Raw genomic sequence first — 11,904 nt, forward strand, 5'->3', positions numbered from 1 at the left:
AATAATAAAGCGGTGACTAATCTGCCTCTGTCGTTCAGTGTCAGGTCCTGAGTTTGAAAGATTGTTTTAAATATGAAGACGTTTTTATAAATATGTAAATAAATATAATAAAACAGTTTTATGATGAATTCATTACAACAACAATCTCATGTGCTGTTTGAAATTATTTATCAAATTCAGTTTAATTTCTGACACACCATCACCTCAGAACCTGTTTCCTGTCTCATTTCATTTTCAGTTAAAATGGGGTTTTATGGGTTTTCTTGTCCAGGGACCAGTTTAATTAAAACATGGAACCACAGAAACATTTCTGTCCAGAAACCTTCATTTCAGTTTAAATCTATTTATGTCAAAATAATCTCAAAAATGCTCCTAACGCTGCGATTATATGGTGAGAATGTGCTTAAAATCTTTCTGTTACAGTGTGATAACAACAATTATTATTATTATTATAGTACATCATATTAGTATTAATAATAACAATAATACAGAGGTCCTCTGTGAGAATCACTGATGTGGCTCATAAATTAAATTAACACATCGCTAATTAATTCAATGAGTTCCCTGACTGTGAACCGAAGCCTTCGGGGGCCCTGGGGGACCAGGTGTTTCATCCCCAGACCCTGAGAAAACTGGGCCTCTGAAAATGACAGAAAGACGAAGATGAAGCGACACAAAGCCGCTTCAGTCTGGGGGTCACTGATGGGGGCCCAGGGTGGATGGGAGGAGAAGCGGGAGGAGACAAACGGATGAGAGTAAGAGGAGTAAGGAGGAGGAAGAGAGGGGGGCATCAGAGAGAGGAGGGGGGAGACAGACAGGGTGAGGAGGAGGAGGAGGAGGAACAGGAAGAAGAGGAGGAAGAAGCATCATCCGCACAGACAGACGGATCCCGGAGCCTCCGCCGCCGGACACAGAAGCAGCAGCTCCGGCCACACACGCACAGCCATGGCCGCTGACGGCAGCCCATCCACGGCCTGCACCGGCTCCAGCCTGCTGCAGCCGGTCAGCGAGATGACCAACCTGCCGCTGGACCAGGTAAGACCCACCGGGACCGTTCCTCCACATCACCCCGGGGGCCGAGCCTCGGAGCTCGGCGGCGGTCGGGGATCCGGTGCAGCGCGTTAAAAGCGCCGTGCGCGGCTCGAGAGTCTGGAATAAACAGGGCGGAGGGACAGACGGTCTGACGACGGGTCTGTCCAAAATGGATGGAGGCCTCGGTGCAGACAGTCCGTTAAACGGCGCTTTAACGGTGAACACGGTCCGGTTCAGCAGCGCGGCTCTGTCTGTCTGACCCCATCCGCTTTTTAGGCACGACGGACGGAGGGACGTGAAAGATCCGTCTGTGTGTCTGCGGGTCCGCTGTTTGCACCGGGTCCGCTGGTCTGCGGCGTTTCCTCATTTCATTGAATTTATTCTGTTCGGTTCTTACTTAGTTTTCTCCGGACACAGAAGCTGGAGGCACCGAGGGAGGGAGGGACGTGTTTACCAGCCCAGACGGATGAAAATCAAAAAACGTGGCTCCATATAAAATACCGCACTTGGTTACTTCCAGATGAGGCTCAGCTGTACTCCAGACCCGTTATCAGGATACGTGACAGCTGGAGAGACAGATCAACATCTGGAAAACCTGCGGTGTGAGGATGTGAACACTGGGCAGTGAAGGAAATAAGTCCTGTATTTAAAAATCAAAGTACTGACTTAGATTAGTAAATGCTGGTCCTGCAGAAACATCACAGTTAGTTTAGTCCAGGGGTTTCCAACCTGGGGGTCGCGGCCCCCCTAAGGCACAGCAGATAAACTGGAGGGGTCTTGTAGACTTTAATCTGGTCTTGAGTGAAGACGAGTCCCTGATAACAGCTCAAGTCTGAATCAGCACAAAGACGCAGCTTGACTTTTTCTGTCAAACACTGTTGTGGTCTCTGACTCTGCATTTCACTTTATAAAAGCCTGTTGTTATATTAAAAACTGAGCAGTGACATGATCTGTCAGTAAAATCCAAACATCCCATCTGTAGTGGAACACAGAGTACTGCACAGATTACTTTTACTTTCAGTACATGTTTCCTATAACCAGTACTCTGACTCTGTGTTTCAGTCTGAGGTAACACCGGAGTCCTCAGCCACACAGCAGGTGTTTCAGACGCTTTTCATATTGGTACCTCGCTGTTCTAAACGTCATCACGTTACAACATCAGGACACAAATGTGTTACCTACATGTGACCAGGCCCTAAACAGGAAAACGTGATAAGACCATCCATAAAACCACACAGGTAAAATAGAAAAAGCGAAATATAAATTATATCTGAAGAAATAAACAAAAACAAAAGAGGAGAAAACTAATGTGACGGTAAAAGCTCAAACTCTCCTCACATCTGTTCCTCATTCATTAACAGGTGATACATTATCATCTGTGTAACAGGTAGACCGTCCTGCGCTCTGATTGGCTGAGAGCCAGGTGTCTGGTCACTGAGCCAGATCTTCATGACCCAGGTGGAGGATCCGGTCCTGGATCAGTAGGTATCGTCGTGTTTTTTACTGCCTCAGTTTTAAAACTAAACAGGATGTGGAGATTTGACAGCACACGATGGTAAAGTTCTCATTAGTCCTCAAACTGAGACCGAACCTGGTTTGTTCTGGACCGATTATTTGATGTTTTGCTGAGCTCGTTAGTCACAGTTCAGTTTCTCATTAAATGTGTCTGTAGTTTACCAGGAAACATCACATCATCTCTCCTCAGACAGTAATCGCTCATTTACACGGCGTCCATTATTAATGATCAGCACATCAACTGGTTCACTGTGCAGTCTGCTGCTGGTACTCCTCACTGAGGCTAAAATACTTCATATCATGTCTGAAATACTGCATATCATGTCTGAAATACTGCATATCATGCCTGAAATACTGCATATCCTGTCTGAAATACTGCATATCCTGTCTGAAATACTGCATATCATGCCTGAAATACTGCATATCATGTCTGAAATACTGCATATCCTGTCTGAAATACTGCATATCATGCCTGAAATACTGCATATCATGTCTGAAATGCTGCATATCATGCCAGACATACTGCATATCCTGTCTGAAATACTGCATATCATGCCTGAAATACTGCATATCCTGTCTGAAATACTGCATATCCTGTCTGAAATACTGCATATCATGCCTGAAATACTGCATACTGTCTGCCATGTTTAATAAATACTGCACTCTGTGTGACACAGCTCCCAGAATGCATTTCTCATGAAGCAGCAGTGATGTGGGCATTCTGAGCTGGATGGTGACTGTGTCAGGGTTTGGGTTCTGGTCCTGGCTCTCAGCCTGAAGCCGCCTCAGTGTTAAAGCTGTTGTGTAAACTGAGACCAGAATGAAGCGCCTCCATTAGAAACCATCAGAAACCAGGGCCAGCGTCCTGAGAGCGAGTGTGTGTTAGTTAGTGTGTACTTGGTGTTCACACAGCCTGGTCACGTGATTGATGGCGTCGCTGAGAGTCGGCTGTTTCTCAAACGCTCGAGGGTCTGAGGACAGAGACGCTCAGGCTGTTACAGGGTGGTATGATCATTATTTACAGTATTGATTAATTCATTGATTATTTCAGAATCAGGGTTTTTTTTAAACAAGAAATTTACCTTCTGTTGTGGAAAAACAGGGTCTGCAAAAATCAGGACTACATTAAAGTAGTCTTTGTGGTTGTTTAGAGTCTTTGTGGTCATTTAGAGTCTTTATGGTTGTTTAGAGTCTTTGTGGTCGTTTAGAGTCTTTGTGGTCGTTTAGAGTCTTTACGGTTGTTTAGAGTCTTTGTGGTCGTTTAGAGTCTTTATGGTTGTTTAGAGTCTTTGTGGTCGTTTAGAGTCTTTACGGTTGTTTAGTCTTTGTGGTCGTTTAGAGTCTTTATGGTTGTTTAGAGTCTTTGTGGTCGTTTAGAGTCTTTACGGTTGTTTAGAGTCTTTTTGGTCGTTTAGAGTCTTTATTGTTGTTTAGAGTCTTTGTGGTCGTTTAGAGTCTTTATTGTTGTTTAGAGTCTTTGTGGTCGTTTAGAGTCTTTATGGTTGTTTAGAGTCTTTGTGGTCGTTTAGAGTCTTTACGGTTGTTTAGAGTCTTTGTGGTCGTTTAGAGTCTTTACGGTTGTTTAGAGTCTTTTTTTGTCTTCTTGAGTCTGTAGTTGCTTTTTGTCTGCTTGTGGTTTTGTGTCCAGATCCAATTAACTGACTGGTTCATTGATCACGTTGCTCGCTCTGATGAAGTCGGTTCATGAAGTTGATGAATGTAGATCTCACTGTTCATCTTCCTGTGAAAAGCTGTAGGTTGTCAGTTACTATGGTACTTAGACCCTGCAGAAACCCTGGCAGTACCACGTCTCCATGTGACTGAGACAGACTGTGAAGCTCTTTGGATAAACGCTCTGTAGAAAAAGACCAGGATGTACCAGGACGATGACTCCAGGTCTCCTCCTCCTGTCTGTGCCCCGTGGTCTCTGATATTTTATCCGTGGACGCTTTGTGTGGACTAATACGTCTGTTGGACAGCAGGTCCACTGGACCACTGACTATAAATATCTTCTGGAGCTCTAAATTTATCAGCAGACGTCAGAGAGGAGCTGATTCAACAGCAGGGAGCAGATGAAGTTCACGCTGCCTCTTAAACATCAACGTTCAAAAATAAAAATACCCATGAACCACTGCAGCTGCGTCCTGACTGTTGGGTCACCTGGTCTTCAGGAACTAACCCAGGTATGTCTTTTCCCCACCTGGCCTGCCTGTAGGTAAACTTTGTGGCGTGTCAGCTCTGTGCTTTGCTGTCGGCCTTCTGGTTTCGTCTCTTCCTCCATCCCAGTAAAACCAGTCCCTTCATCCGACACGTGGTGGCGACTCTACTGGGAATCTACTTCGCTATGTTCTGCTTCGGCTGGTAAGACGAACACAGACGCTGTTTCTGAGGCAGATTTTCAAATTGTTAATGGAGACAACACCTGAACCCAGTCATTTTTTACCATAAACAAATGTTTTTGATAAGGAGCCTGATGTGTCAGTAGAATCCTGGATCTGTAGACAGGGATGTTTATTCCAAAATATGAAATCTTCACTTTTGATTAGTGTCAGAAACCCAGGCTCGGAGCACATAGATGGACTAGAAGAGTCAGAAGGTTTTATGAAACAGACTAATGTTTGGAGGCGTTTTCTGTTTTTTTCAGGTACGCTCTTCACTTTCTGGTTCAGAGTGGACTCACCTACGGCATCATGATCCTGACCGGAGTCGAACACATGCACAAGTGAGCTTCAGAAAGTCCTTATGTCGCTGCTTCATCATAGAAATCACAGTTTAGCTGCACCTCATCAAACCACTGAAGCTTTTGACTCTGTCTGATTGCCTGCTGGGAGGGGTCAGATGGATCCACTCTGGGTCCGGAAACATTAAAACTCCCACTGGAACAAGCAGCAGCAGCAGCGTCATCAATCAGTCCGGAGAAACCACAGTCAGATCCATTAAAGTCAGAACAGACAGATTTACACTAATGAAGATCGAAGCTTTTTATTACCTTTAATGTGCAGGAAGAAGCTGAGAGTCCTGGGGGAGATTACAGGTGGACGGAAAACAAGCGTCACTTTGTTAATACGAACATTTCCAGCTGTTTCACTCAAAACCTATTTATTTTATCTTAAGGCTGTTAAATGAAAAGAAAGAGTTACAGTTCTACTCAGACACTCTTTGAGCTTGTATGTTTCGTCTTCAGATACTGTCTCCTAGTGGCTCTCAGCTACCTGAGTCTGTGTCAGATCACTCGAGTCTACGTCTTCGACTACGGCATGTACACTGCTGACTTCACTGGGTAAGATCAACACATCTGTCCTCTTTTAGCTTTAACCTTTAACTTTTAGCTTTAGATGCTAACACATCCAGGTGGTTATATAGCTGAGACACCACGGCCTGGCTCTGTTTACCTTCATGTACCACACTTTGCAAAATCTTTAGACCTTAGACCTTAAATCTCGTTCTCTCTCCAGACCCATGATGGTGATAACCCAAAAAATCACCAGCCTGGCTTTTGAAATCCATGATGGTAAACACACGACTGCATGAAGCATCTTAAAATTACTAGAATGGTTGGAAAATGGAAACGTGTAAATTCAGTTTTGTTTTATTTCCCTTGGACAGGAATGGCACGAAAAGAGGAGCATCTGACTCCAGGGCAGAAGATTTTGGCGATAAGGTTTGTTTTACTGCATCACTGTGACCAAACGTTTAGTTTTATTGCTGAAGCTACAGCATCATCCAGCTGCACATTAGGACACATTTTTGTTTACATCCATCTCTCCATTTACTTGTCCAAGACCACGTCTCAAGCCAGCAGGCTCAGTAAGGCAGTCCAGACCTCTCCCCAAGCAACTATTTCCAGCTCTTTCTGGGTGATCCAGAGTTGATCCCGGGCCAGATGAGATAAGCTGCCCCTCTCCAGGAGTCCGGTTCCAGATCCAGTTTTGTGCACATGCACAGGGAGCTCAACTAGGGACCTGATATGATACAACCTGACTCCATACTGGAACCACCCAGCAGAGCCTTACTGGTTCAGCAGTAAACCAGTGTGTTTCTGTGTGTGCCTGTAGGAGGATGCCCAGTCTGCTGGAGTACTTCAGCTACAACTGTAATTTCATGGGGATCCTGGCCGGACCCACCTGCTCCTACAATGACTACGTCGCCTTCATTGAGGGAGATCCCCGTCGCCATAGAGACCAGGAAGCTGACAGGAAGTCCAACAGCAAACTGAGGGAGAATGAGCCCTCGCCAAATGTAGGTCATGTGACCACAGCTGTTGACATAACGTAGTCAGTGTTAGTGTGTGATTAAACAGAGAACTTTCCTGCTCAGCAGCGTAAAAACTAAACTGTGTGTCTCTTCAGACTGAGGTCGCCCGTAAAGTGGCCACCTCCTTCTTCTGCCTCCTGGTCTTTCTGTCGGTGTGTAAAGTTTTCCCCGTGGAACGAAACATTGATGACGACTTTATTGCCAACACGCCGTTCTACGCTCAGGTGGTCTACCTGTACCTGTCCATGCTGACCACCAGACCCAAATACTACTTCGTCTGGACCCTCGGTGGGTTTTTCTGCTCATCACTTCTATTTGTGTCTTTCTCTTGTTGCCTCTCTGATCTTTGTGCAGACTGCAGCTGAGTTTACTGACTAATCATTTATGTAGACAAATTCTGCATGTGGGGCAAAAGAACTTAACACTTTGGGAAAATACTGTCTGGTGGCTTCTCACCTGTGATGTACAGGTGACACTGTGACATCACGACTGCTGTTAACACCTGTAACATCTGTAACACCTCTAACATCTGTCTTTATCATCTGAAACCTCTTACCTGTCTCTCACCTGTTGCTATCTGCTCTCACCTCAGCTGATGCCATCAACAATGCTGCCGGCTTCGGCTTCAATGGTTACGACGGTAACGGGGCTCCTCGCTGGGACCTCATCTCCAACCTGAGGATCCTCAACATCGAGGTCAGGACTCTCACTGCAATAAGTGGTTTTTTTTGGGCCATTGCTAAAACATTAGTTATAAATGATGATTAACATCGATGTGTTTGCAGCTCTGTGCTCTGATTTCCTCTGTTTTGTCCCAGTTTGCAACCAGCTTCAAGGTTTTTCTCGACAACTGGAACATTCAGACGGCTCACTGGCTCAAAAGGTACAACCACTGTGTGATCAGTTGTGTCTTTAATTGTTAACCTCCAGGGGAATCCACAGTGTAAAAAGTCAACATTTTTCACTCTCCGCCCTGCCGAGGGCGTGGCTTACCTTTGCTTACAGGTGAGACGGGGATCAGGTCTGATTGATTTCAAAGCCGTCATGAACGAGCATTTAGCACAGAAATAAGCTTTTTTCAAACCGCTCTTCTTTGAGTGAACCTCTGACCTCTGGTTGACAGGGTTTGCTACGAGCGATGTCCCTACCACCCGACAGCAGCCACCTTCATCCTGTCAGCCATGTGGCACGGAGCTTATCCGGGCTACTACCTCACCTTCCTCACCGGCATCGTTATCACGCTGGCTGCAAGAGCGGTGAGCTGGCACCAGCAGCACCAGTATCAAAAATATTTGACATTATAGCTGCTCACATGCTAACTGTGATCTAAGAGGTTTAAATTATACTTGAACTTTACTGACCGCCTGATCGAATATTTCATCCTCTCAGGTCAGACACAACGTTCGACCACACTTCCTTCACTCCCCGTCCCACAAACTGGTTTATGACATCATCACGTGGGCGGCGACTCAGATCGCCATCTGCTACACAGTGGTGCCTTTTGTCCTGTTGTCCATCGGCCCCTCGATAAAGTTTTACAGGTCAGTAAATTAGGTAAACCTTTAACCAGTCAGCTTAATTCAGGTTTGACTCAGGATTAACTCAGGTTTGAGTCAGGTTTGAGTCAGGTTTGAGTCAGGTTTGAGTCAGGTTTAACTCAGGCTTGACTCAGGCTTGACTCAGGCTTGACTCAGGTTTAACTCAGGTTTGACTCAGGTTTGACTCAGGCTTGACTCAGGTTTGACTCAGGTTTGACTCAGGCCTAATTCAGGTTTGACTGGATCAGTAAAGTCGAGCTAAGTTTGGTCAGTGTCAAAGCATATTAATTAATCCCTGAGTCAATCAGGTTAAATTCAGGTTACGCTCAGGTTTAACTGGTACACACCTGGGTGAATAATGCTTCAGTGTGAAAACCAAACATCATCAAGAGACTGATGAACTTAATTCAGTGCAGTACTGATCAGTTTCCCTGCACCAACTCACACACATCACCAAACATCATGCATGCATCACATCTTAACTCCAGATAATTATTTATTCTGAATCAGTGGAAATAACCATCTGGAGCACAAACCCACCTGAAATTTCACTTCGTCTACAGGTCCTGGTACTTCGGCCTCCATATCGGCTGTGTCCTGCTCGCTGTGGCGTTGCCGGTCAAACCGAGACATCTCCGACTCAAAGAGCAGCAGAAGAACCTGCTCCATGAGCCGGTCCAGCACCACGTGGAGGCTACAGACAGCGACGGCAGCCAGAAGGAGAAAACCACATGAGAGAGAGCACAGCTGTGTATGACATCATATTTCCATTCGCTTGTAGAGAAAGATGAGAAGAGGTGAACCACGTCAAACAGACCTTCCTCCTGTCTGGGCTTCAGAAACACGAAGGTCAAGTTAAAATACTGTATTATCTGGATTCATAGGATGATGGTGAGGAAAACAGGCCCTGGATGTGGAAGCCTGTGTTGTACTTGATGACTGCCAGGAAATCATTCAGACTCCAAACCCCAACAGACGTGCACATTTTGTGTCAGATGGCAGGTTCAGACCAATCTGCAATGATGGAGGACATATGTTTTTACATATATATAGAAATACATATATATATCATAACCGTGTATGGAACAATGCAAACTGCCCTGAACTCTTATGGCCACCTGTGTAGTGTTAAACTGACTCTGTCTGGTCAGTCCTGCTCACTGTCCATCTACAGACATAAATGCATAAAGGGAGAAATAATCAGTGATCAAAGAAGCTGAAGAAAAAAATCTTTGCTCCTCCACATTCCTCTGATTTCACACACGGGCCTGTCATTGTCTGTAGTCTATTACCCACAACATCGCAGTATTCATAGAAGGTAGTTTTGAGGAAAGTGCCAACGATGATCCCACTCAGTCGCCTTAGCTCAGTTGTTTTTTTACAAAAAAAGAAAAATGCTCAGTACAGTTTCTTTATGTGTGAGTGTTGGCCAGGTTGTCATGTTTACATTTGTAGATTTGTAATTTATCTGTACCACTTTCAGAAGAGGCCCCGGTTATACAGGCTGTAGTCAGTGACTTTATTAATGCTTAATAAATAATTTACTAATACTTTATGTATCAACAAATGTTGGGTTGCCCAGATCAATAGGAGATCTGGACTAAAATCAGTTTAGAAACTGAATATTGACATTTAGAAGAACTGAATTATTGAAGGAACTATAGTTAGAGGTCACTGAGTTTTGACTTGCTATTAATGTGAAGCTAACATTTCTAACTGCAGACCGTTTGTCAAAACATTTACTGTCTTGTTCTCTACCTTTGGATGAGCTTGTGGTTTGAACGGACCCACAACTAGTCAGACTCTACGCAGCTCTAAGTGAATAAATGGTTATTATTAGTCTGTAAGTCTGAGAGACCTACCTGATGAATTAGAGAGACAAGCAAACCAGGCAACCTCAAGGTTGTTCATTAAAACTTATTAAACTGACCTAGTTCAGCTTTAGTAAACGATTTATTAACCATGATAAACACGTTAGTTAGAGCTTATAACCCCTTATAAATTGTGCCATGTCAGAAAGTGCAGCATGTGATTCAGTGAAACATGTACGAACATTTTTCAGGTCTGAAAAAATGAAAATGTCCTTAAAATCAACTGCTGCTCAGATTAGATCGTTCAACAAAGCGATGGGATTAGGTTCGCTAATGGGCAGCTTAGCCAGTAGACAAAACAATTAGTCGATTAATCGATTAGTTAATAAAAATAGTTATTTTGATCATATACGAGTAGTTTCAATCATTTGCCAAACATTTGTCATATCACTGTAAACCGAATAGATTTTAGCTGTTGGTCAAAGTAAACAAGGGATTAAAGACATCACCTTGGACTGTAGGGACCTGTGATTGAAATCGAACCGATCGGTAAAAATACTGGAAGATGAATTAATCATTAAAACAATAATGAATTGATTAGTCGTCTCATCAGTGGAGAAGCTTCAGGTTAACTAATTGTTCATTTTATCAGCTTAAACAGTTTAGTTTAGGTTTTAGCTTAAAAAGTTAGTTTTGGATTCAGTGGACAAGCTGAAGAACTTGGCAGCTCACACTAAGGAACAGTGACAGCACAGGAACTTGGCTGGATAACAGATTAGCTGACTGTTTTGGTTTCGTCAGTGAAACAGATAAAATTGTTCTGCATCAATGATTTTTAAACAGACATACCATGCCATGTTAGCAGCCCTGTGTACAGTCGATGAGCTGTGTTTTTGTCTTTTCCTAACTTCCCATGACTCATTCTCACCATCTTTTCTTGAGCTCTCGACGTTTTTCATCAAAGTTAAAGAAAATTTTGCTCTAAGAGAAAAAGACAGACTTTTTGTATTTAGCGTCACTGTTTTATGTCTGTGGTCGTGTCTGGTTTGTGACAGCAGGCAAGAACATTTCTAGATTTTCCTGTATGGTTTTCCCTGGTTCCACGTGTTTCTAGCAAACTAGTGTTTGTTTCTGACATTTTCATGCAAACTGCTTAATGACTGCTGATAAAAATATTCTCACACTGAATCAGCCACTTACCTGTAGGTTTGATATGGACAATATCTTCCTTTGGTTTTTGTAAATGATGTGATTAAAGCTTGAGTTTTTGGACACTTGTCATTGCAGGTGCGTTTGGTTTTTTGGTGACTCTTGGCAGCGTTAAAGGAATGAATGGATGATTTGCACGGGGAGTTGGGATATAATCCCTCTGGTGTGGGAACAATCCCCCAAGAAAAGCTTTACTTTGCTTGACCTGCTGCCACAGGAAGGTGCTCTGGGGAACAGAAACGTGTGGATGGATGGACTGATGAGTTTTTGGTGGGACTAATAATCCACAGGCTGTGGACTCCATGGCACATGCTGACCACTGCCTGTCCTTACCGTCCCAACCTGGCACACAGCTGTGCGGTTTGGTGAACACAGTGAACCAAGTAGATAAGACCGGACCCATACTGCCATCACCTGGCACTTTAAACCCTAATAAACAGACCAGGCTGACACTCTGCTAATGCACAGACATGGTTAAAGAATTTTAATTTACCTGCCTCGGCTGAGCCACCAGCTCAGGGACAAGTATTGCTGAAGGTGAGTCT

At 44.1% G+C, this 11,904-nt stretch overlaps 1 protein-coding gene across 1 annotated transcript; it reads left to right on the plus strand.

The window, feature by feature from the left end:
* The first annotated feature begins 868 nt into the window (after positions 1 to 868).
* On the plus strand, positions 869 to 11,427 carry mboat2b (membrane bound O-acyltransferase domain containing 2b). Its single transcript, XM_026308321.2, has 13 exons — positions 869 to 1,035; positions 4,763 to 4,908; positions 5,192 to 5,269; positions 5,732 to 5,827; positions 6,003 to 6,058; positions 6,154 to 6,208; positions 6,603 to 6,786; positions 6,897 to 7,089; positions 7,394 to 7,497; positions 7,620 to 7,684; positions 7,925 to 8,057; positions 8,191 to 8,342; positions 8,903 to 11,427. The coding sequence occupies exons 1-13, from the start codon at positions 946 to 948 to the stop codon at positions 9,072 to 9,074; spliced, it is 1,524 nt and encodes a 507-aa protein (XP_026164106.1). The 5' UTR covers positions 869 to 945; the 3' UTR covers positions 9,075 to 11,427.
* The last annotated feature ends 477 nt before the right edge of the window (positions 11,428 to 11,904 follow it).

The sequence above is a fragment of the Mastacembelus armatus genome, unplaced genomic scaffold, assembly GCF_900324485.2.
Source record: "Mastacembelus armatus unplaced genomic scaffold, fMasArm1.2, whole genome shotgun sequence".
Lineage (NCBI taxonomy): Eukaryota > Metazoa > Chordata > Actinopteri > Synbranchiformes > Mastacembelidae > Mastacembelus > Mastacembelus armatus.

Bases quoted from the DNA above. Each gene is read 5' to 3' on its own strand.
- mboat2b (XM_026308321.2), top strand. From the start codon at position 946: ATGGCCGCTGACGGCAGCCCATCCACGGCCTGCACCGGCTCCAGCCTG. The intron at 1,036-4,762 runs GTAAGACCCACC...GCCTGCCTGTAG, and splicing joins CCAACCTGCCGCTGGACCAG to GTAAACTTTGTGGCGTGTCA. The intron at 6,059-6,153 runs GTAAACACACGA...TCCCTTGGACAG, and splicing joins GGCTTTTGAAATCCATGATG to GAATGGCACGAAAAGAGGAG.